This window comes from Ursus americanus, chromosome 5 (assembly GCF_024610735.1).
Source record: "Ursus americanus isolate L20-20 chromosome 5, mUrsAme1.1.p, whole genome shotgun sequence".
Lineage (NCBI taxonomy): Eukaryota > Metazoa > Chordata > Mammalia > Carnivora > Ursidae > Ursus > Ursus americanus.
The window spans coordinates 77942084-77967411 of NC_142131.1; the positions used below are offsets into that span (position 1 = coordinate 77942084).

Genomic DNA, 25328 nt, shown 5'->3' on the forward strand with positions numbered 1-25328 from the left:
AGGGCTGGGGGCAGAGGGTCTCCCTCCATCCCCGTGGCCCAGCACCCCGGTCTATATGCTGATGACCTCCAAATCTATCCCTCCCGCCCAGACCCAGGGGCCCAGCGCCCCACAGCATCAGAAACTCAATGGGCCCAACCTGGCTTCACTGTCCTCTCCCAGGCCTTCCTTCCTGCTTCCTGTGCCCACCTGGTTCCCGACCTCCACCTGGGCCTGCCCAGGTCACTCACTGGTCACGTAGAAGTAGATGAGCCGCTCGTCCTGGCCCACTTTGTTGAAGACCACACACTTGTACATGGCGGACACGTTGGCATTCTGGATCACCAGCTTGCTCACCGTCTATGCGGAGCACATACGAGCACAGGGATCCATCTCCTGCCCAAGTTCCTCCCACCCTGACCATCCTCCCTTTCTGCAAGGGGGCTGCTGCCCCCAGGAGAGGAGTGGGGAAACTGAGGCCCCAAGCTGAAGAGGACCAAAGCTCAGAGACAGGACCAGGCATGGTGAGGTGGGGAGCGGAAGGTGAAGCCCTTGCACAGCAGAGGTCGTTCTCTGGAAAAATCAAGGACATAGCTAGGAACAGCCGGCATCGGCTGGGGCTGAGGTCAGAGGGCAAAGTCAGGTATGACTGGAGAGGCCTCTGGGTGTGGATGGGCTCAGGCTGTGGCCACGTTGAGCAGGGGACAGGCCCAGTCTGGCAATGGGGCAGTCCAAGCCAGGGCTAGGATTTGGGGTATGGAGCAAGGCTGGTCACAGCATGAGATCCATGTGATGTGCCACGTTCACCCCAGGGCTGCTCCCGGCACCCTCCTCAGGGCCCTGGGTGGTGGCCAGGGAAGGGAATGGGTCCCAGGTCTCCCAGAGGACTCTGGCCTGGGGAGTAGAAAGCTTGGAGGCAGGGGGAGGAGAGAGGGCCATAGGCCCTGCCTACCATCCAAACAACCCCCCCCCCCCATTCCAAGCTGGGCACTTCCTGGCCAGGCCTGGAACAGGAAGAGGCTCTGGAGGTGTGTAGGAAAACAGGAAGTGACTGTAGGAAGTGGGTGCCTTTGTTCAGTCCCCTCCCCCGCCTGGCCTCTTTTAGGCATTGCCCCCCGGCTGGCCCAGCACCACAGTTGCCTTCAGTGGGGACCTAACTGGCCCCAGGCCTGACCCTCCCAGCCCTGGGGCCTGTGGGTGGCTGGGGCTCAGGGCCCGGCCAGGCTGCCTTCAATCTAAGCGTCCTTCTCTGGGAAGCAGCTGGAAGCCCCCTAACACCCCCCCATCCACATGCAGTAAGGGGAGCTGAGGCCCAGAGACACTGCAGAGAGAGGGCCAGCTCTCAGAGCTCTGCAGGCCTGGTAGAGATGGAGGCCAGGAGAGGGCTCCTCCCTGCCTCCCTTCTCCTTCCCTGTCTGTGGCCCGGCCGGTGCCTACCTTATTCTTCCCCTCCACAAACTCAGTCCAGGTGTCCAGGCTCTCGATGGGGTTCACAGCATCTTGCGTGGTCACCTCTCTCCAGTCCCGGCACTGTGGCATGTGATCTCTCTGCTGCCGCCGGCTGTTGGGAACAAGGAGGGCCGGGGCAGGTCAGGATGCCCCACAGCGGGTGGGGGTCCAGCAACTGTCAGACTCAATGTCATCGACTCACTTGGGTGGGGAAGGCTGGCTCTCAGGCTGAGGCAAAGGAGGGGATTGGGGCTTGGTTTCTGAACACTGTCTTCCATCCTTGATGCTCATGGCCCTGCAACAATCTGTCCTGTGCGGGCTCCCAGAACAGCCTTGCCCAGCAGGCGCAGGGCTGCTGCCCACAGAGCAGCTCACGCCTGTGGCTCCGCGGTTCCCCACCACCCCCGCCTCGAGATGTGCCCCTTGCTGCAAAGTCTACCTAGATCTCCCAGGGGCAGCAGAGTCACCACTCCTGCTCTCCCCCGTCCAGAGCTGCAGCCCCTTCCTGGGTTGGGTGTGACCCCAGTACCTTTGGTCTCTTATTGGGATATGGGCCTGGGGTCCCAAGGGAGGCTCTTGTCTGCCCCCAGCAGAGCAGAGCAGCACCCCAGGGTTCTGTCAGTTGGCCCAGAGCATAAAGGTAGCGCATCAGAGGAAGCGAATTTGGAAGTGCCTGATGGTCTCGAAGAATCTCTTACGAGCCTTGGATGCAGCAGGCCGCCCCTACAGAGCCACCTACTCTGATCGTGCTGGGGCCACGGCCCGTCTCCGTGCGCAGCTGCTCTTCTCCTCTTTGGGTTCCCAGCACCCATCCTTGCCCAGCCTGTGACCCTCTACCCTGCCCACAAGGATCTCTAGCCGAATGGCAAGTGTGACCCCCCGCTCCCCCCACTCTCTTCACTGCTGCCTTGTGCCCTCCAGACCGCTGGCCACCTCGGCACCCTCCTCACCCATCTCCTGCTTGTCGGGGTTGTCCCTGCTGGGAGCATGCTCCTGGGCCTGTCTGTCGTGTTGGCGCCAGGCAAGCTCTGCCACTACAGCCGTGACCTTGGGAAAGGCAGGCCCCTCCTCTGACCCTCCGTTGCCTCCTCTATAAGGGGCCATCGTGAACACGGCTCAGAAAAAGCTAACTGGGCATGGTTGGTGTGTCTCGGGGCTCAGTACAAGGCTCATGAAACTGGCTCAGGTCCACCCACTTGGTGCCCAGGTCCCTTGGGTCCTCCTGGATGAGGCAGTTATGTCTCCTGGGGGTTTACTTTCAAGGGAGGTGGGTGGGGCCGCACCATCCCCAGTGTCCAGTGCAGCCCGACTCATGCTAGGGACGGGAGGGGCCTTGCTCAGGCGACGTGGGGTCAGGGATTGGCTCTCCCCGAACTGCGGTAGGCTTCGAGCTTAGAGCAGGGCTCTGGGAAGGGGTGCAGGCAGGGAGTGGGGGTCACAGCCAAGGTTGGGGTTGGGGCCACACTCACAGGCTGCGCTGGGTGAAGGCCTTGCAGGGAGTCCACGGCCGCCAGTGCCACTGGATACTGAGAGGAGGGGGCACCCCGTAGGCAGTGCAGGTGAGGGCCTGGCGACTGTGGCGGGAGTAGGTGCTGGGGGAGGAGGCCTCCTTCTCGTGGATGTGGGGGGGCACTGGGGGCACAGGCAGACAGCTGGTCAGCAGGCCCCTGCCACCGCCCGCCCTCCCCTCCGGCATCCCCTTGCCCATCCTGCCCCTGTACCGTTTACCACCAGCTCGAGGCTGATGTTTCGCCGTAGTCCAGCCGCAGAGTTCCACAGGGCGAGGGTGTAGATGCCCGCACTGGCCTCCGTCACCTCCTTGAGCACCAGGGCGTGCGGACTCTGGCGCCCGGACACTGACTTTCTGTCCTTGTACCTGGCCCAGGAAAGGAGTTCAGGGGACTGCGTGGACCCCACTCCTGCCCCGTCCTGGCACTCCTTCCCTGCCACACCCAGGCCCCAAACACAGCAGTATGCCGTCAGGGGAGGCAGGAAGAGGCTGGTGTGAGTCCTGAAGGGCCCAACTCCAGCCAGAGACCCCTCCTGCCCCGGACCAGGGGGCTGCAGGGAAGTGCGGCGGGGGTTCGGGCTGGGGCAGCTGCCTCCGGACTGGAGAGCAGGTGGCCTAGGGGCTGTGGGGATGGTTTGCGGGCCTGCTCTGGTCCCGTGGCACCTGTAGGCTCAGGACCAACCATAGCACCCTGTACGCCCCGTCTCTCGCAGTGGTATGTGCTGGAAAGAATTGGAGGTGCGGTCCCCTAGAAACACAGCCAAAACCCTTACCCGTGGGGGTCCCTGCCTCACTTTCTGACCCCAGCTCTGCCCTTTCTGGAGCTTTTCAGATATGGAAACTTCTTGCTGTCCTCACACTCCCACCTGGGGCCTGGGGACTCGTTGTCCCCACCTTGCTTGGATGCTCAGTTCTCTAGACACCTGTATGGCCCTCTCTCTCCTGTATATAAATACCCACTCATTAGAGTGACCTTTCCCTGCGGCCCTAGGAACCTGCTCCTGCCCTCTGCCCTGCTTCTACCTGCCTGCTCATGAGAACCCTGGTTTTCACACATATGTCTTTTTTTTTTTTTTTAAAGATTTTATTTATTTATGTGACAGAGAGACAGCCAGCGAGAGAGGGAACACAGCAGGTGAGTGAGAGAGGAAGAAGCAGGCTCCCAGCAGAGGAGCCCGATGTGGGACTCGATCCCGGAACGCCGGGATCACGCCCTGAGCCGAAGGCAGACGCTTTAACGACTGCGCTACCCAGGCGCCCCTACACATATGTCTTTGACCATTTGTCTCCCCCACGGAGCGGTGCAGAGACTGTCCCCGTATTGCCGCATATTGCCGTTCCCTCCACCGGGAGTACATGCGGTGCTCAGTGCGTATTCACATGCAAACAAATGTACCTGCAAATAAAGGGATACCTTACACCCCAAAGGGTGACTTCTGCCCAGGCCTGAGCTGGGAGCTGCAACCCTGGCTCTATTTGGGACTGGTCCTCCCTCAGGCAGGTGCCTTCCCCTGGCATTTAGCCAGGGAGCCGAGGGACAGGCACACCCTTGGTCTGAGACCAGCAGTGAGGGGGATGTAGGGGAGGGACATCACTCATCTGGGGACCCACGCAGGGCAGGGCAAAGCAGACCCTAGGCCACGTGGTCTGCCAGGCTCTGATGCAAAATGCAGGGTCCGCCACCTGCTGTGTCAGTGATCCTACGCAAACCCCTCCAGGGCCCCAAGCCCCCAGGGTCCTCGTCTGAACACTGGGGAAACAAAAGGAACTTTCTTGCAGGGGTCGTGAGGTTTAACTGAGTTACAGCAGTCAGTGTATGCACTGTGCTGGACACAAGCTTCAGGAGTGGAGGACCGGCCTGTCTATCTGTCCACTAGATCTCTACCCGTCCACGTACTCATCATCATCCCTTGACAGCCTAGAAGAGTGGGCCCCTGTGGGCTGTGGTGGCTACTAGGGCCCTGAGGCCATGTCTCAGTGGACAGTGGGCCCAGCTGAGCACTTCTTGGAGGCAGGTGTTGGCCGAGTGAGAGGAGAAAAGCCAGATGTAGTGGAACGGTGAGAGGCAGCCAGCTGCCTGAGCGTCAGGCCTGGGCCAGACCCTGGAAGCAGCAGACCTGGGCTTCCCCCCACCAGAACAGCGTGAGTCCTGCTGGCCTTAGAGGGCAGGGGACAGAGCCCCAGGTGTCTCCAGGAGGCTGACGTGTGAGGGAGGCTCCAGGCTGCCCCCTGCCCCCAAATGCTGGTCCTGCACCAGGTACCCTCAATGGACCCCAAAGCCTGTGGCCTCAGAGGTGGCGTTATACCAGGCCCAGGCCCAGGGCATCCTGAGGTCCTCCCAGGAGTAGTCTGCTGCCAGCCTACGGCTAGCACTGTGAGATCCCAGCTGAGAATGTCCAGGGCCTCTGCTCGCTCAGCCCCAGGCTTTCCTAAAAGGTCATCCCCTCTGGAGGGATGTGCCCCAGGCTGGGAAGTGCAGGGCTCCTCTGGCCAGCTGGGAAAGGATGACGCAGAGCCCTCCCAGGGGGCTCAGGGCTCAGGTAGGAATGCCGTGTCCCCTCCCCCACCTCTGTTTCCTGGTCTGCACCTTGGGTGTCAGGCCAGAGTGTACCTCTCAGCGTTGGGCCCCGCGGACTGCTCAGATGAGCCAAGGGGGTGTGGGGGTGTGTGGGGGGTGCTATGCTAACCTGAGCTCTTAGAGAGCTCTCTGGGAGCACCTGGCAAGGGTGGAGCCACCACTAAGGGACCCTCCCCCCCCCACTGACCCTCAATACACCCTGTAGGGAAGGGCTTACTCTCAGGTCACAGACCAGAGCTGGGGCTCTGGGGCCTCCTGGAAACTCTGGCTTTCTGCCACACAGCTCAGACCCGGCCCAGAGCCTGGCTCTACAACAGCTTGTGGAACCCCTGTGGCATCTCTGAACTTCTGGACAGGAGGGTCCTGGGGTGGGGGGCAGCAACCTGTTCAGAGGGAGGCCTGAGAAACCCAAAGCCCCTGCTGCAGGGCAGGCCAGAGCTCCAGGACATCGTCCAGCTGGCGGGGCGCTTGGAGATACTGAGCAGGTGCAGGGATTGGTCAGATAGAGCCCTGCACGGTGCCCAGCACCCCCACCCACGATAGCAGGCTGGCCGCTGCAAGCTTGCAGTTTCATAGCAAGATAACTTTCCCTCCGGCTTAAATTATGTATTAGGTGCACCTTCCTTAGAGTGTCTTCAGAGGAGAGGCCCTGTCGGGGTCTTGGGGCACAGACCCTGATAGTGGGGGATGCCACCCTTCCCACCCTGTGGTCTGTTCTTGTGCTGGGCCTGGGGGGTCTCAAGAGGCAGGGGCCAGGGCTGGTACCATTGGAACTCCGGCGGGGGGTACGCCGCTAGCTTCACGGGCAGCTTCACCAGCTCGTCTCCTGCTGTGGCCTCCAGGACAGGACCCTTGAGCCACTCGACGCTGATGAAGGGCTTTTCTGCCAAATGGGAGGCATCCGTGTAAAGCCAGAGCCTGGAGTCGCTGACCCATCCCTGCCCAGGTACTCCCAGCCATGGTCTGTCACCCCCAGTGGCCAGATGCCTGCAGACCGGGGCTCACCCTGCCCTCGGGGGGTCCACTCATTACCCTCCGTTCCCTCTGGCTAGACTCCACCCTGCTTAGGTGCACCCTGACCTCTGACCCCCACGCACACTGCACATGGACCCTTGCTCCCCAGGCCTGATGACGGATGCCCGGCCCAGCCCCAGGCCTTACCATGCACGATGACCTCGGTGCTCTCCCGGAATCGCTGGATGCCGTTGTTGGCCTCGCACACGTATGGGCCCAGGTCGTGCTGGCTGACGTTGTGGATGGTCAGGATGCTGGAGAGCTCTGTGTGAGTCTGCTGGGAGCGCCGCTCCGGCACCCACTTACCCCGCTCTGCCTACCCACACCCAGGGGAAGCCCAGGGTCAGAGCAGGTGGGTTCTGGCAGAACTGAGCACCAAGGGCACGTACCCCAGCCCAGCTATGGCTCTGGAAGCCTTGGACCCAGACCCAGAATTTTCCATGGGGTCGCCCCTTTCATCAGGCAGGGGCTCCTAGGGCAGGATGAGGTCCAAACCTCTTCTCTTTGGAGGCCAGTGTGCACCAGGCCCAGTGGGCGTGGGCAGTGATGGGGACTCCTGGGGACAGTGTGGGCATGGGGCAGGTGTAGGCAGTGACAGGGACTCCGGGGGATGGTTCCAGGATGGCCCTGGTGGGGCTGTCGGCTTCACCTGCTTCCCTGGATAGTCCCAGTTGAAGGTGACACCTGAGTTGAACTCAGCCCACACAGTGCAGTTTAGGACCAGCTTCTCCCCGACCAGCAGCTCCAGCGACTTCTTGGGGAACAGCTGGATGTCATAGAGCTCGTTGCCTGGTGACACATGCACAGTGACCCCCACGCCCCTCACAGGATGGCACACACGCAGAGCGCTGGGCACAGGGTGTCACTGAGACCAGCTGTGGCCCCTGTGGCCCCATCCCTGGCATTGGGGGGATACCCCGTCCTCCTCCTGTGGTTCTCCCTGGACATGGGCAGTGGTGCCCGGAGGAGGGCCCTGCTGGAGGGGGCAGCCCGTACCTGTGATGTGCACGAGGAAGGGGTTGGAGAGGAAGTCTTGGCCACCCCAGGTGGTCTCACACTGCAGGTACAGGGCATCACGCAGCAGCGGTGTGGGCACACGCATGCCACGACGGTCGTCCCACACCACCTCCTGCCCATCAGGCCGCAGTGCCGAGTTTTGCTGCAGGGACATGGTGGCTGTCAAGACCCCTTCTCCTGGCCAGACCAGTGGCCGCCTTTCCCCGGGACGGGAGGGGAGGGGCTGGATCCTGGGGTGGGAGTCGGGGAGGTGGAGGGCCGTACCGATCGCAGCGTGACGTTGAGGCCGGGGATGGACACCAGGCAGGGCACCCACGTGGAATCCTTCCTGTTGACCAGGAGCGTGTCTGGCTTGTTGATGAATGGCTGCCCCACGTCTGAGGAGAGGGGGACAGGTTGTGGGAGGGGAAGGCGGGGCTTGGGGGTCCTCTACTCAGGTGAGGGGCAGTGGGGCAGCCCCCCCGGGTCTGCGGGTTGGGGCTGGGGCTGCGGGTGCCAGATTTCCCGCCAGGATCCAGGCCCGGGTGTATGGCCCCCTCACCTCTCACGAACACGTAGGTGCTGGCGGCTGTAGTGCCCTCTATGCGGGCTTGGATGTACTTGTAGTAGCAGCGGTAGCTGCCCGTGTCGTTGGCGCGGGCCTCGCGCAGCAGCAGCACCTTGCAGTAGGGCCTGGTGTCCGTGCCCTCGCAGTCTTGCACAACTCCTGTGTCCTCGCCGTCCTTCTCCCCTGTGGCCGGTGCCTCCTGAGCCCCTGGCCAGGACCACTCGAGGGGGTGCTGCCCCCTGGCAGAGGACACGAGAGCACAAGAGGGGCCCCAGCTGCAGCCCCAGGGCACAAGCCTTGCCCGTAGCTTGTCTCACCCAAAGGTCAGAACAGCCCAATTTCTGAGCACATGCCATGGACCCAGCCCAGGGCAGGGTGCACCCTGAGGCCCCTTGGGGCCTTTGGCTCTTAAGCCTACATGGGGTAGGCTGGCCTGCAGAGAAGCCTGCTGACCATCCCTGGGGCTGCAGGGATTGTAACAGGCCTGAAGTCTGTGTGGGTGGGCCTGGAGCCAGTGGCAGGTGGCTGGGGGTGGGTGTAGGGGACCTGGGGTCCATGAAGGGTAATCAGGCAGGTGGGCATGGACTGGCCTGGGGTCACCCTAGAGTGACCCGGGGGGGGGGAGTAGGATGGGAGTGGGTGCAAGGTGTCTGCGGGGCCAGGGATGGTCTGTGCCTCCAGGTGCCCACACCCAGGTGACGAGGGAGCCCCACTAAGCCTTGAGGTCCCTCTGCCCTGGGGAGGGGCTGCCTTCTGGGTTCTTCTCTACCATCTCCTGCCTTGGCCTTCTCTGGTCCCCTTGGTCTGGGGGGACCCAGGCCCCTGTCCCCATGGCTAAGGACCGAGTACCTGCAGGAGATGGACAGGCTGTCACTGGAGTCGATGACGTGTGTCTCTTCTGTGATGTTTAGGGTTGGGGGGGTCATGGAGTAGCCACTCGCCAGGCCTGGGGTGGAAGACAGGGTTAGTACAGCACTGGGTCGTGAGTTCACACGGTGACATGGTGACGTCAGTCTGGTCCTGATGGGCCTTCCCTGCCCCTAAGAGCATACTCCTCCCTAGGGCAGGGGCTGCCCCAGCTCTTGGAGCTGGGCAGTACCTGTGAGGCCCCAAGACAGTCAGTAATCTCTACCTTGGGTGCCCCTGGCCCTTGTCCGTGGCAGCAGACTGGTCCCAGCCCCCAGTGAACCCTGACCTAACTGATCCCCAATCTCTGGCCCCACACACGCTGAGCTGCCAGTATGAAGTCGATGGGGGAGACCTGGGGTGTGTGACCCTCACATGTCTGTCGGAAGTCCCCTCCCTCCTGAACTTCAGATGCTCGACCAGTGCTTGTGAGGGCATCCCGCGCGGTGCAGACTCTCCCCAAATGCCCAGAACCAAGGGCCCCTGGCTTTCCCCCCAGATTCTGCCCATGAGCTCACCCTCTCCTGGGTCCTGTGGGGTTTACATCATGTGTCCTTGGCTCCATCTGCTTCTGTGCACCCTTGCAGCCCCCTCTGGCTGCCCTAGCTCCCCCCGAAACCCCGGGCCTCGTTCCTTCATTCTTCCCACAGGGCCTGACCCCAGACACACAAATAAGCTTGCTCTGCCTGGTTGAAAACCCCGCTGCTGCCCGAGCAGCTTCTTGCCCCCCGTCCTCCTTCAGCAGGACCGTGTGTGCCTGTGTGTGTGCATGTCCATAGGTGGGGGTCCGTGTGTGCGTGTGTGTGTTTGTGTGTGTGCCTTTGTGGGCATGGACTTGTGTGGGGGGGGCTGGTGCGTAAGTGGTGTGTGTGGCTTTGTGTGTGGATGTGCATGCATGTGTCTTTGACATGTTGGTGTGTGCATGCCCATGGACATGCGTGTGTGTGTGTGTTTGCACACGCGCATGTGTACGTGTGTGTGAGATCCCGGTGGGGGCGGGAGCAGGCCTTGGGGGAGGTCTGGACCTGGAACTCTGGCAGATGCATCCTGCCAGGACCATCCTGAGACAACAGGAAGAGAGGACTGTGTGGCTGGAGGCCCAGGGCTGTGTCCTGTCCCTCCCCCTGTGTCCCTGTCCTCCTGGGGGGCACAGCCCACTATTGGCCGCAGCCCGCAGCCCTCTCCAGTCCCACAGATCCAGCTCCTCCGTCCTCCCCAGCCCAGCTCTCTGATGCCCAGTGTCCTGCCCCGGCAGCTAACTGTGGAACGTGGATCCCAGGGGCCCCCCGCCATAGTTGCCTTACACCATCCTGACCCTGACCCGCCCTAGAAAACAGTACTAGGACGGCATGCTCTGTACACCAAGATCTCATTTCAGCATCCTATGGACAAAGCAGCCACTAGCCAGGGCCTGGCTCGCCCCTCCCTTCCATGCTTCCTGCTGGCCAAAACTTTCTAGGCACCACACCACTGTCAGTCAGAGCAGAAGGTCCTCACTGAGCATCTAGTCCCATTGTATAGACCCTCCTGCTGGACGGCACCACGGCTTTCAGAAGGCAGCTCCTCGCCTGGCCTCTGTGACCACTGCAAAGTCCCTCCTTCACCTGAACCCAGTGCACCCCCTCCTGCCACCAGTTCCATCCTCCCCAGGGTGAGTGTTAGCCCTCCATGCACACCAGCCTCCACTGCACACCCCCAGGGCTGCTGCCAAGGGGGTGCCCTGCAAAGGGGAGGCTCCCTTCGGGTAGTTAGGGCCTAGGAAAAAAAATCCTGGGAGGGCACCTCTCAGTTGGGTGTTGAAAGAGAAATAGGATTTTCCAGGCAGTGGAAAAGCCACAGCAAGCAGACAACTGGCCTCTGACAACAGAAGAGGAGGGACAGCGGGTTGCGTTTGGACCTGCAGGGGACAAAAGAGCTGCCCTCCCAGTGGACCAGTTAGGGGTCAGGCCTGAGGCTGGCATGTGGGCACCAGAGGAGAGGCACGGCAGCCAGCACCCACCTGCCCCAGACCTGTGCATGCTCCCCGGTGAGGCCTGCAGCTTGCCCTAGGACCCCCAGGGAGGCCGAGTGTCCCCTTCTCTGGGATACACATCTGGGGCACACCCCCTGACTATGGAGCTGTGGCAGATGTCAGCCCACCTTCCTTGGGCAGCTCCCTTTTGCTTCCAAGATGAAGTAGGGGCACACTAGGACTCTGGCCATGCCCTTCTCTCCAGCTTCATCTCCTGACACATCTCTGAGAGCACAGAGCTCTCACCCTTGTCCCAAAGTGCCAGGCTTTTCATAACTTTTTTTTAAAGATTTTATTTATTTATTTGAGAGAGAGAGAGAGAGAGAACACGAGTGGGGGGGAGGGGCAGAGGGAGAGGGAGAAGCAGACTCCCTGTTAAGCAGAGAGCTGGATGTGGGATTCGATCCCAGGACCTTGGGATCATGACCTGAGCTGAAGGCAGATGCTTAACCGGCTGAGCCACCCAGGCTCCCCCAGGCTTTTCATATCTTGAAGTCTTTGCCTTCACCTGTCCTTTTGCCCTGAACATTTGTACTTCCTTTCCTTCGGCAGAGCCCCCTCTTCAGGGCCTTGTTCACATGTCCCTTCCCTGTGGCGGGGCAATCAACGTTACTCAGGCAGCTTCGGCCTCCTGAGCCCCTGCTGTCAGAACGCTTCTCAAACTGAATTGTGGTTTTCTGGTCACATCTGAAGAGAGGCTGTATTTTCTTCACCTTCCTAAGTTCAGTACAGAGGAGATGCACACTGAAGGTGGAGGGGTGTATTCAATAATGGTAGGATGGGTGATGGATGATCAGATGAATAAATGGGTGAGTGGGTGGATAGGTGGGAGGGTGGATGGGTGGAGGGATAGTTGGATGGATTGATGGTGGGTAGATGGATAGTGGTTAGATGGAATGATGAATGAGTGGTGGATGGGTGGGTGGATGGTGAACAGAGGGTAGATGGGAGGATGAGGGTGGATGTTGGATTGTGGGTGGATGGGAGGATGGGGTAGATGGGTGGTTGGATTGTGGGTGGAAGGGTGAATGGGTGGGTTGGTGAACAGAGGGTAGATGGGTGGATGGGGGTGGATGGGTAGATGGGAGAGGATGGTTGGATTGTGGGTGGATGGGTGGACGCTGGAGTGCATTGATGGATGGGGAATGGGGCCTGTAGGATCTTCCTCCCTACCAAAGGAAGCATCCACATCACTGTACTAAACAGACAGACTATCTATTGTTCTTTCCAATCCTTTTATCCATCTGTGCAAGTCTCTCCTTTGTTGCCCCAGTGCCCCTGTCTTCACTCCCTTCCACCAGGCCCTGCATGATCAGCAGGCTGTGCTGTAGATCTCACTGTCCTCCTCTATCCCTTCTGCCTTAACTGAAACCTGGCTTTCTGAAGCACCACTGCCCTTGAGGTAGTAGGGCTCTCCATGGCACATGCCTGGCAGTGGAGAGCTTCCTGGGGTCATCTCCCTTCTCTGATGTACCACCTGCTTCTGCTGTCATTAGCTGCCATCCTGGTTACTTCCCCTCATTCTTTGCTCCTGGCTATCCAGCTCCCACCACCCCAACTCAGGCCATTCCCCATGGTTTCAACATCCACACGGGTGACTCACCGGCCTCCTGGTCCTCATCTCCACTGTCCTCCCTCCTCCTCTCAGCCACTCACTTCCTGGGCACACCCTGGACCCAGTCCTTACCAGAAGCTACGCCATCACCGAGTCCCTGCCTTCCTGTGCTGCTCTCCCCATCTCCTCTGCCTCTTGCTAGGTGCCCTTGTCCCACCGCTGCTAAGTCCTTCAGCCTCATCAAAACTCCCAGTCCAGGGACCCCTACCCATAGATACCCCCTCCTGGTCTCACCCCTGTCCTGGCACAGTGAGGCCCTTCGCCCATCATTCGGATTGTTTCCTTGCCTCTCACCTTCCACCCCAACCCTGCAGCACCACCATGGCCCTCTTGGGCTCAGCATGCAGTGCAAAGCCAGAGCTTTTGTTGCTGTCCCACCCCCTCTTTCTTGTCCTGTAGGCAGACCCTAAATGGGCCCTTGGACTGAAGTTCAGGGTGTTCCCTCCTCCCTCACTCTCAGCATTAATGAAGTAAAGCCATTAGATGGAGATCATCTTCCTACATCCAAGTTCCTCACCCCCTGCCTGGGCCCTGGGAACCTTCCGGCACTCCCCCTCCCAAGGCCAAGCCCTCCATCTTCCATTCTATAAACAAACCTTCCCCTCCCAAATTCCTTGATCCTCTATTTCTTTCCAACCCTGCCCCCTTTCCTACTCCCCATTCACAGCAAAACTCTGCTTGCTGTCCCCTCCTTTCACATTTGTTCATCCTCCCTCTGGGGTGCAGATGCCACCCCTGTTTTATGGAGCCATTGGTCAAGGCACTCCATGATCTCCTTGCTGCAGGACCAGTGGGCACTCCAGGCAGGGAGCAGGGCTGTCTCCTCCTCTGCCACCTTTTGTGAGCTCACCGCCTCCTTGTCCTCCTCTTTCCCCTCTGCCCAGCACCACGTGTATCGCTCCTCACTCTCTTTTCTATATATCTCACCCTGAAGTGTCTAGATCCCTCCAGAATCTCTACCTCCTGTCCTTCTCTCAACTCCAGTCTGAAGTATCCAGTTGCAATAGCGCTTGGCCATCCTACAGACACCCCGGGTCCCAGATTTCTGATGCTGAACTCTAGACTCACACCCTCTTCACCCCTTCCAAGGCTTCTCCTTGATAGCTCCCATCTCCCATAGGGGAGCAGCTGTGGATGTGCTTCTCCTCACCCTGTCCAACCACCCACCACCAAAGCATCCCAGAGCCAGCCCCTGCTCTCCCACTGGGGCCTGCCCAACTGCACTCAGTCCCAAAGTGGGCTCCTGGGCTTACTTTTACCCGCCTTCAGTCCTGCACACAGTTGTTAGTGATAGGTAAGAAACAGAAACGGGCCATGTCATGCTTGTGCTTCAATCCCATCAGTGACTTCCCACTGCATTTTCAGGAAAACCCAAACTCATGGCTGGGCCCCTAACCCCCTTTCCATACCCTCTTGGGCCACTCTCACCTTGTGTTCATGTCCTCCAGCCATCATGCCCTTCAGGCTGTTCCATAACATGCATGTTCCTTCCTGTCCCAGGGCCTTTGCACATACTCCTCCTGATTTGCCTCTTCTCACATGCCCTGCGCAGGCTGGCTTCTTCTCACCCTCAGGCCTTAGCTTAGTCATGACTTCTGACCCCCTCCAAAACCTAAGTACCCCTTTAATATTCATCTTAACCTCCCGGTTGCTTCATCCTTCTTGTCACAATTTGTAATTATCTTACTCATTTGTCCAAAAAACGTTACTTTTTAGGAAGATTTTATTTATTATTTGAGAGAGAGCACAAGCAGGGGGAGCAGCAGGCAGAGGGAGAGGGAGAAGCAGACTCCCCGCTGAGCAGGGAGCCTGATGCGGGACTTGATCCCAGGACCTTGGGACCATAACCTGAGCTGAAGGCAGACACTTAACTGACTGAGCCACCCAGGCACCCGTCAACTTATGTTTTTCTGTTTCCTCTACTAGACAGTAAATTTCAGTGGGGAGTAAATTTCAAAGGACCAGGACAGTCTCATTTTTTTACCCCACCCCATGTCTAGCACAGCATTTGCCACAGAATCAACACTCCATAAATACTTGTTGGATGAATAAATGGGTGAGAGGATGGATGGATGGATGGATGGATGGATGGATGGATGGATGGATGATTGAAAGGATGGAAATATGGGTGGATGGATGGAAAGATGGCTAGCTGGATTGTCAGATGGACAGATAGATGAATAGAAGGACAAATAGATGATAGAAGGGTGGATGGATGGGAGGATGAATGAATGAATGGATAAAAGGATGGAAGGAGTGATGGCTAGATAGAAGAATAGATGGACAGGCAGATGGATAGATGGAAGGATGGGTAGATGGATGGGTGGGTGGATGGATGGATGGATGAATGGTTGGAAAGATGGATAAAAGGTTAGAAGGAGGGATGGCTAGACAGAAGTGTAGATGGATAGATGGACAGATGGATAGAAAGATGGGTGGATGGAGGGATGGGTGGATGGACAGATGGATAGATGGAAGCTAGATAGATGGAAGGATGGTTGGAAAGATGGATGAAAGGATGGAAGGAGGGATGACTAGGTAGAAGGGTAGATGCACAGACAGAAGGATGGGTGGATGGATGGATGGATGGATGGATGGATGGATGGATGGATGGATTGCTGACTGGCTGGCTAAACAGGCCTTAGGTTTTCCTTTAGGTTGAAACTATGTCAGACCCTGTCATTCCTCTGGAAAATATGTTTCCACTTTTAAAGACCAAGCTCCCTGGTGACCACGTGTACCCCAGAATGCTCAGTAGCTAAGACAGATTTGACCCAACAACTGTCTCGACCAGAGGTTCCATGCTGCCCAGCCCCCACCTGCAACCCCAACGAAGATGCCTCCTTCCTGCTGGGCTGTTGTCTGTCCCCACTATCCTTCCCTTCCTGACAGCAGGAAGCGCTGTCATCCTGGCCTCTGCCGCACTCCCCCTGCCTTCCTGTTCCTGGCCCAGGAACTGGCTTCTTCCTTCCCCTGGCCAGCAGCCCTGGCCCCCCAGCTCGCAACAGAGCAGTCGGGGCAGGCGCCGGGCCGAGGTCAGGGAGGCCAGAGTGCACACCTCCTCTTCTCTGTGCTGTCAGCAGCCTTGGGCAGTGGGGACCCTGGCGTCAGCCACAGTCGGCTCCAGGACACTGGGATCCTGGGTGAGGGGCGAGCGGCAGGAGGTGGGGGTGTGGGAAGTCCTGTGTTTTAGGCACTGACCATGGCCTTTCAGTCATTTCCTCCTTTGATCCTCACACAACCCGGGAGGAAGGGAAGAATCACGAGTCCAGTCAGCAATGAGGAAACTGAGGCTCCAGGACCTACAGAGGCAGTGGGCTGGCAGCTGGGCGGGAGCCCAGGTCTGGCTGAGTCCAGGCCCGTTCCTGCCCAGTTCCCAGTCCTCACATCTCTCTGTCCCCTTCTCTCCCAGCACTACCCTGAGTGTCTGCCTCTCTAGTCCTTAGCAGCCTTTCTGACCTCCAATTTGTCCCTCAGCCCAGAGGGGTGTCATGGCCTGAGGACACCTTCACTGGCTCCTTGTGGCCTTCTGGAGCTGTGTGTGCCTTTGGCCTGGCCTCCAGGTGTGAAGCCCATCCCAACAGTTCCCGCCCTCCTGGCTGGCTTCACCTCCCAGTGCTGCACTTCCAGCATCCACCAGGTCCTTGCCCACCTCCCTGCTGGTCTTAGGTTGTGTCCTTTGTTCTTTCCTGTTCTCTGTGCCTGGAGAATCGCTGCTCCTGCTTGGAGACCAGGGGCTGAGTGCATGGTCCCTCCCCTGGCCCTGTCCTTGGGCACGGCTCTGTCCTCGGATCCAGCACAGCCAACCCATCGGGATGGTCTGTGAGCTCAGGGGTGTCCCACCACACACTGACAATTTCTTACTGCAGACGCTGTCATGGTCACCCTGTGGGTGACGGGGACTATGTGGCAGTCCTGCCAGTTTGATCCACACTCTCCTTAGCAGGTATGTCCAGGACGACAGAGGCAGCCAGGGGCCAGGCTGGAAACTGGAGGCAAACCGAAGGAGAAACATGGGGGACAGCTGGCCAGGTGAGGCAGGGCTTGGGGTCTCTATGCATCTCTCCTAGAGCTGGGCAGATTTAGGGAGACTGGCTCCAGGTCCCTCTCCCTTCACTCTTGGAGGGGAGGCACAAGGGTGTTCAGTCCTAGAGTTCTCCCTCCATGCCTGGCTGGTAACCTCTGTGCCTCCAGACATCAAGGGTGAGGGTCAAGAGGCCACAGTCTCCTGACCTTACAAGACTGAGATGGCTGGGATAGGAGGGGCTGTTCCCAGAGTGTGCTTGGAGCCCCCTGAGCCTGGCTGTGTGCCCCGCAATGCCACTCTCGGGCTGTATGGCCTCAGGGAAGGCCCTTCCTCTTTCCAAGCCCCAGTTTTCCCACTTGCAAAATGAGAATTATCCCCAGGATGATAGGGAACCACACATAACATGATACCACGTTACAAACCATCGCAAGGACACACTGTTGCTGGCTCGTGCACCCTGAGCCCGTGGCTGTGACTGCTGAGTGTTTTGCATGCCACAGCTGTGGTGGTGGTGGTGGGGTAGGGGGGTCAGAGAAGGCCTTGCTGGCAGGAGGTGAGCTGAAATGTGCTTGGTAGACCGAGTAGGAGCTTGCTGGCCCAGAGAACACACAGGGCAGACGGAACGTGCAAGGCTAGAATATGGGTGACCTTGGGCTGTCAGGTAGATGGAACAGATGTGGGTCAAGGAGGCCGTAGAAGAGGGTCCTGGGTTGCAGGCCCGCCTGAGGCTCTTGGCCTTGCTGACTGGTGTGCTCCCTCCTCTTGGTGATGGCACCCTCCAGGGCTCCAAGCCCACCTTTGAACTATTCCATCCTCCCCAGCAGCTTTCCTGAGCTCCAGTCCTGCAGGGGGTGGTGGTGGGGCTTTCTTCCAACATGTTTCTGGCAGGGCACCCCCACCCCTCAGACCATACCACACCCACCCCAGGCAGGAGCCACAGGGCGCACCACTCCCCACCCCACAAGACGAGCACATGTTTAAAAGATAGAGAATTCCCAGTATCGGCAAGGATGTGGGCAAATAGGCAAATAGGCACTCAGAGCACTAAACGAAGGCTCATGCTCTGACCCCCAAATTCTGCTCACCTCATACATCCTGTTAGGATAATAATAGCAGACACGGATTTAGCACTTTCTGTGTGCCAGCCCGGGCCTGCACACCTGCGCACATCGCACCCCACTAATGCCCCCTGAGGTGGGTACTATTCTTGTCGTTTTGCCGTTGAGAAAACTGAAGGCATGGGGGTTAACATGCTGCTCAGAGATGATCTCCAGGGGAGAGGATCGTGGGAAGCTACTCCTTACTCTGTACGTGCCTGCATTCTTTGTGTTTCTGCAGCTTGAACCATCTTTTCTGCATCCGCCCGGAAGCACGGCTCTCCTTTCCACTAAGGTCTCCCATCCTAGTGGTGGTCACCTGTCAGGCATTCCTGGCTCCACTCAGCCCCCACAGCCAACTGGCTGGTAACTCTGTGCCTCCAGACATCAAGGGTGAGGGTCAAGAGGCCACAGTCTCCTGACCTTACAAGACTGAGATGGCTGGGATAGGAGGGGCTGTTCCCAGAGTGTGCTTGGAGCCCCCTGAGCCTGGCTGTGTGCCCCGCAATGCCACTCTTGGGCTGTATGGCCTCAGGGAAGGCCTCAGGGAAGTCATGTCCATCCACAGAGGCAGCACCCACGGTGGGGAGGGGAGGGGGCTGGGAGCTGCAGGCTTGCCCCTCTTCTCTCCCTTGCCCCCCCCAAAGGGCAAAGTGCTTCGCACTCAGACACCTAGCAGGGAACACCTTCTGCCCAGAAAGCCAGATCCTGGGACAGCTCCCGTCCAGTCCCCCGACTCTCCAGCCCACTGTCCAGCCGGCCCCATCGTCCATCCCCTGGCTCGCCATGTCAGTGCCTCCCCACTGGTCCAGCATTACCCAGTGCTTAGATTATCTTTCCAGAACATAAGTCCCTCTCCTGCCTGAAACCATTAAGCTACTTGGGAGCAGAAGCTGCATTCTTCGCACGGTCTTACAGATGACTGGTGCTCCCTCCAACCCTAGGGTCACATGTGGAGGCCCCCTCCTTGGGCCCCTGCTGCATGTTTCTGCAGCTCCAAGCAGTGGTTGGCTCATTGCATCTGACAGGTGCTTAGTGCAAGGAGGACAGGGCTTATGCTCACCTTTCATGGTGGCATCCCCAACATGAGACTTGGCCTGTGATTGCCAAGACTCCCCTGAGGGTCTGGCACAGAGCGTGTGGGCAGGTGTGGAGGTGAGGGATAGAGGTGGAGATGTCCTGCACTGAGGTAGGCATGTTGGCCAGGGGGAGACTTGGGAGGAAGGCAATGTGTCTGCGGGGCATGCTGCTTTTGAAAGGTCTCTGGGACGGTCAAGGTAAAAATGTCCAAGAGGTGGTAAAAAATGTAGGACCCCCACCTGCCGACCCCAGCAGAACCTTCCTTGTGGAATGCAGACAACCACCTGCCCCTTCTAACCCCTTGTCCCCATGCCGTCTGAGACCAGATACCTGACACCTGACAGTCCTTCAAAGCTTCTCTAGTGCCTTGCGAGCCATTTCACTCCTCCAGCCTTAACTGCTATGACACAAAGCTGAAACCGTCACACACCCTCGTGTAAAGCAGTTTGATTAGCCATTGTACACCTAGGAGAGGTTCCACTGCTAGACCCTCCAAACGTGCTGTGTGTGCCTGCGTGCGGCTTAATACGAATGCATCTCCATTTGGTAGAATTTAGGGCAGCTCTGAGGATGATGCTTTAGGTTGGGTGAGGATCAGAGCTTCCCCCAAACCCGCCTGAAAGCCCGCATTCCATGCTCTGGGGCACACAGCTCGTGGGAATGGAGCCCCCTCGAACCCACCTGCTTGGAGCAGCACCATCCTCTGCCTGGAGTTCTTGGCAGCACCCCCCCCCCCCAAGGCAAGGTGAAAGGCAGGGCGTATCTAGAGCCGGAGAAAGGTCATGTGCTGGGAGCTGGGGTGTGCGGTGCATGCAGGCTAGGTGGACACGGGGTTAGGGATGCCCTTGGAACACCAGCAGGAAGGGTCTGGACCACCAACTCAAGAAGCTGGTGCTTATCACTGGGGGTGCCACCGAAAGCTCAGATCTGTGTTTTAGAAAGGTCCTGCGGGGCACCTTTCTGGAAGCGGGGGGGGGGGGGGGGTGGGGCCAGTGGGAGCCTGGGCTGCTGGAGCACCCCCTGTGGGTGACACAGGGGGAGGGGCACCCTGGCAGAGGCTCGGCTCCCAGCTGGGTGCAGCCAGCTGTGCCAGGCAGTTGCCCTGGCCTGCCAGGGGTCAGGACACTGCTCCCCGGCGGCAGGACGGGCGGTGTTATCAGACAGCCCAGCTGGCTCAGAGGTGGCCCCCCAGCGCTGCTAAATCGGGGCCGTGGGCTCCTGCCGCAGGAAGAGGGAAACGCAGGCAGGATGTCCTCTCCTGTGGCCGACAAGTCCTTTCCCATGAACCCCTGCTGACCTCGCTGGCCACGTGGCGGGGCTCCCCCACTCGCCACCCTGACCTGCTCACGGGGCCACCCACACCCTGGCCCGGCCTGGGGGGTGGGGGGCGGAGGTGGCCCGAGGCACGGGAGCCCAGCCGGGGTGAGCTTGCGGCTGCCCCACCCAAGCCCAGCGGCTGCCAGCCCTGAATGCCCGCACCTTCCTGCTCCCAGACTTCTCCCTTCGGCATGACCGGAAAACTGAGATCCCAGAGGAAGCCAGTGTCTGAAAAGGATCGAAACTCAGGAATCCCTGGCTCCAGCTGGACACGTCGGCTGCCTCTGGCTCCGAAGTCAGTGCAGGGAGTGTGAGGGGCTCTCCAGACCCGTCCCTCAGTCCACCTCCTTCCCCCAGAGGCCTCTCAGAGAGCTATGGGGGACAGGCGAGGCCCTGGTGGGGAGAAATCTGCCCTGGGGAGGCAAGTGCCCAAACTGCAGTGGGAGGAGTGTAAGCTAGATACAGAGAAGAACTGCTCCCTCCTGGCTAAGACCCCACTTAATTTTCCTGGGTTCCCGAATTGCCCTCTGTCTTATTACAGTCAGGTGCTCCCAAGGTTCCTCCTTCCTTATCTGGCCCAGTTGCATCAACTGGGGTCTCCCAGGAAGTCCCGCTGGGCACCTCCTCCTGGAGGACTTGGCTCCCGGAGCAGCCCTTCATCTTTCCCCACCTGCATTCCTCCTCGCAGGGTCCCCATCTGGTAAACCACCTTCATGACCCATTCTGTGGCTTAAGCCAGAAACTAGCATGCATCCCTCTCACCTCCTCACTCCCTGTTGCCCCCTCCCTTATGGTACCTCCTTGCTGTGGGCTCCCACCTTGTTTTGCCCCTCTGGTAGTGCCTTCAGGGGACCTGACCAGGTGTCTCCCTGCCCACAACGTCCCTTTTCCAGGTGTGCTGTTGGCTCCTGCCACCTCCAACTGCCTCACCTACCCCGCCCGCCCCCCGGGGTTCCTCGGGACTCAAGCCTCATCTGATTACCCACCAGGCCCCACACACCATCTGGACTTTCCTGCCTCTGAGCTTCGGAGGGGTTCTTTGCCCTACTTGGAATTCCCTTCCTTGGAGTCTGCAGATGCCTTCAAGAAGCCCTGAGCCAGAAGCGATGCCGCCTTCCTCTGCAGCCCATGGCTACCAGCTGGGCCTCATGGGGGTCCTGAGCACGTCTGTCCCTACGAAACACGTGTCTGATACCATGTCTATGTCCCAGCCAGGCTTGCACTCAGGAAAACCCCTGCAGGATGGGGCTGGTCCAAATCCTCCCTGAGACCCCCTGAGCAGGCTCCAGATTGTGTGACTTGCATAGAACTGCATTCTTCTTCCCTGGGTCAGGGTCCCGCTGCCTGGGGCAGGGTGGGGGTGGAAAAGCGGGGAGCTGGCCAGATAATCCTCATTATACCTCATTCTCAGTCTACTGCCTGGTCCTGTGGGCTCTGTGCTCTGAGGAGGAAGAGAGCCCTGCAGCCACAGTGACTGAGCTGGGGCCAGTGGCCCACAGGACCGAGTAGGGTTCCCAGCCCCCACATCCTGTCTGCACTGACTGGCATGCCCTGTCCCTCTCCCATTGCTCTGTCCACACCTGGGTCTGGCTCAGGGCTGAGGAACAGGGACAGCAGAGAGCTGAATGGCTGGCCACACGAGACTCAGCCCACGGCAGGGGCCAGTGTCCTCAGGCCAGGGCAACCCCAGCTGCCCGGCTGCCCCTCGCTTCCCCTACATGTCCATCAGCTGATTGCCCACTGTCCGGTGGCACAGACAGCCTCTCTCTAGACTGAGCCCCCAAAACAAAACCTCCTGGGCCTGTCCTCTGCCACCTGCCCTCTCCACGGGGACACTGCCAAGGAACTGCCTTTTGGAACTAGACTAGGACCCCCAGCCATAAAGTCCAGCCCAAGTGCTTGGCCATTGCACTGCTGTGCATGGGGAAACTGAGGCACAGGGAGAGGAAGTTGGGGCCCAGGCCACCCAGCCAGGAATTTAGGGGCAGAGCTGGGACAAAAATCTGGATCTAGGGCTAACTGCATACTTTTCGGGGTCAGCTTCAGTGTCCCCAGGATTCTCACCTGCCAGTGCCTGGCCACCCACTCTGGCTGTCCTGACACTTGGCTGCCCTAAAGTATTTATGCTTCTGCTCCAGCACCCCCCATCAGGCTGGGAGCTCCCCAGGGCAAATGCAGGGCTCATTTCCCACCAGCCATGCTGCGGTCCAGCTAGGCCACCCTCCTCCATGGGCCCCTTCAGCTGACATCCTCTCTCCTCCTCTTTGCTTCCTGACCTTGGTAAGAACCACCTGAACTTCCTGTAGGACTGGCCTCATCCCTTTTGCCTCCACCACCTCCAGAGCACCCAGCCCCAGGCTCTCCTGGTTCTCACACCTTGCAGAATGTTCCCTGTCTCCCCAGAAGCCTCTGGCTCCCTCCCTGGTGTGGGGGAATCACATCCTGGACTCTGCTCTCCTCCCTCTCCAGCTCCCCAGCCCAGCCTCTCTTGAGCTTCAGACACTATACCCAGTGGCCTGCTGGATGTTTCCTCAAGCAGGGGTCTCCCACTCCTCAGCCTGTCCCACTTCACTTCTCTCTCCACACTCATTCGCTCACTCAGCAAACACACTAAGATTCTGGGAGAGCCTGGCCCTGGGCTGGATGCAGGGGAGCAAGGAAGGGCAAAGGGGCAGCCCCTCTTCTCTGACCTGCCCCAACTCAGAGGCCGAGGCCAGATGTCCTCCTCCATCCTGCCTCTAGACTCATCCACACCTCCTTCACCTGCCCTGTCCTCTGCCCTTCAGCCTGTGAAGGCGTAGAGAACGGGGCTCTGTTATCCTACACATCTAGTGGACCATTTCCCTTACTGCTGGCCTTTGGGAACCTTGCAGGAGTTACAGATGTCCTTGTTCTATGCTTCCTCCTCTGTAAAATGGGTCTAACACTCCCTTGTGAGGATTACTAAAAGAGATGAAGCGTGTCAAGGCAGGATTCAATAACTGCCGTGTTCGAAAATAGCAAGGACCCCCTCCAGCTCTTCCAGCACGGTTCTCCCAACCGCTGGGGACCCATGACCCTCTCTCTACCCTCATTCTCTGGGTCACTAGATCTTGTGTAGACGTCCCGCTCATCCTCACCCATCCCCTGACATCTCTATACAAGATATTCCTCTGCTCCCTTTCTCATCTCCCACACTCCCTTTTCTCCAACCGCACGCAGGCAACTTCTGACCATATTTCTTCACAGACCGTACCCTGCGTCTCTGTGCTTAAGACCCTTCCCTAGCTGCTCCTGCCTTATAGTCCAAGCGCTTGAGTTCGGCCTTCAAAGGCTACTGTCCCGTCAAATAGAGGGAGCGCTGGCTTTTTGCCTCTTCTGCCACGTTGATCTCTCCTGGGTTGTCAACTCAAGATTCCCAAGTTCCCGTGTGCACCTGCGCCCAACCCGCCCGACGGCGCCTGTCTCTGGTGGTCCCCGGACCCCTGCCTCCGCAATCTCTGGGCTGGGGAAGAAGGACACCTGCCCGGAGCGCCCTCTGGGGGACCGACCTCGAGCGCAGCTGGGAGGCGTCGGGAAGTGCGCACCCGGGTCTGCGGCCCGGCGGGGCTGCCTGGGTACCGTCCCAATTGCGCGGGTGGGAGGGCAGAGCAGTGCAGCGCCGGGACTCCCCCGGGAAGCTAGTAAGCAAGCGAAGGATCCTAGCTGAGGACGCGGTGCGGCGGGGCTCGGCTCCGAAGGAGCTAAGCCACCCATAGTGGAGGGTGGTCGAGGACCCCGAGCGCAATTCCTGCGCTGCGGTGCAGACGGTGCCCGGTCCCTGACCCGGCTGCAGTCTCCGCCCGCCCTTTCCTCAGCCCGGCGGACCCGGACCCAGTCTGCCGGACTCCATCCGGCGTCCGTATCCCCCGGCTCCCAGCCCCATCTCTTCTGCTGTCCTGGGCTCCCGGGGGTCCAGTGCCCCGCCCGTCCCCCGTCGCCCCGGGAAAGCGTCCCCCCTCGCGTCCAGCCGCGCGGGCAGAGGGCTCACCGCGCTCGCCGTCGAGCAGTCCGAGCCAGAGCCACAGGCGCAGGCACAGCGCGGCTCCCCGCTGCATCTCCGGCCGCTGCGGCGCGGGTCCGACCTGCGCGGCCACCGCTCGGGGCTCGGAGTGTGGGCGCACAGAGCGAGCGCGGGCGGGGCTGGGGCCCGGCGCGGGCGGGGCGGGGCCTGGGCGGGACCCCTTCCCCCAAGGGGCGGGGCCAGGCCCATCGGACCGCCCCTCGCACCTATCAGTCCCGCCCCCCCGCCGAGGGAGCTTGCTGGCTAGATCAGAGGGTCCCCGTCTCGCTCAGCTGCTGGAGGCTGGTTAAGGTCCCACTTCCGAGCCCCCCCGGGGCTGCTGCGGGCGGACGGAGAATGCAGGTAATGCACCAGTCATCCACTGAGCGCTAAAAAGGGAATGAACCCCGCCGCGGTCAAGATTAGACAAAACGTGTCAGCGCGTATTTTTCTGTAATTTCCTTTAATCAATAAATACAGTGTTTAAAGTAAGAAAAAAAAAAGCAATGAATACAACTTAAAGACAGCAGTATGTCAAATCTTTGAGAACATTAAACAGACTTTATCTTTACCACCTACCTGGTGTGGATGGAGGATGTAACCTTGGGGGAGGCATCCAGTATAACAACACCCCCCCCCCCGCCCCGCCGCATGGCCTCTTCTTTAGGTCTCCCCCAAATAGTTTTACTCTGAGCTCATTCATAAGTCCTTGTATCAGGTGACACTTTACTCTCTGACTTGGCAACCCTCTCACAGACTTCCTTTCTCTTTTCAGTTCTGTCTCTAGAATTTTCCTATTTAAAAATAAATCCCATGACGATGACTATTGCGGCCTCCCTCCCCCGCTTTTAGTCCACGTTATTCACACTCCAGCCCCACCCTGTACGCGAAAGTCCGTTCACACTGGCCAAAAACCAAGACCAGATTGTTGATAACAACCATTACCAACTCTTAACTACGAGTAAGTATTAAATACGTTACCAAGTTGGAATCACAAATCAGTGGGGACAGTTCAGACGATTTAAAAACATAATGTTGGAGGAACTAGACAACCAAATAAATGAAGTTAGACTTTTTCTCAGCTATATACTCATTGTCTTCCAATAGTTTTAGTTTTAAAATAAAAACTTACTGTAAGGTGTAACACATATGGAAAGAAG

General features: G+C 59.1%; 1 protein-coding gene across 2 annotated transcripts in view; it reads right to left on the reverse strand.

Annotated features, from left to right (window-relative positions):
- The window catches only part of FLT4 (fms related receptor tyrosine kinase 4), a 40577-nt gene extending 16280 nt beyond the window's left edge, over positions 1-24297 (reverse strand). Inside the window, exons 1-13 of one of the 2 annotated variants that reach the window (XM_045795012.2) lie at positions 24157-24297; positions 8944-9040; positions 8089-8333; positions 7812-7924; positions 7527-7689; positions 7180-7319; positions 6678-6846; positions 6282-6399; positions 3150-3304; positions 2898-3060; positions 1631-1723; positions 1417-1540; positions 231-339 (exon numbers count right to left, since the gene is read on the reverse strand). In XM_045795012.2, coding sequence (XP_045650968.2) covers positions 231-339; positions 1417-1540; positions 1631-1723; positions 2898-3060; positions 3150-3304; positions 6282-6399; positions 6678-6846; positions 7180-7319; positions 7527-7689; positions 7812-7924; positions 8089-8333; positions 8944-9040; positions 24157-24223 — 1756 coding nt within the window. In that variant the 5' untranslated portion in view covers positions 24224-24297. The remainder of the gene's footprint in view (positions 1-230; positions 340-1416; positions 1541-1630; positions 1724-2897; positions 3061-3149; positions 3305-6281; positions 6400-6677; positions 6847-7179; positions 7320-7526; positions 7690-7811; positions 7925-8088; positions 8334-8943; positions 9041-24156) is intronic. The other variant, XM_045795013.2, reaches the window with a different exon arrangement.
- Positions 24298-25328: the final 1031 nt, after the last annotated feature.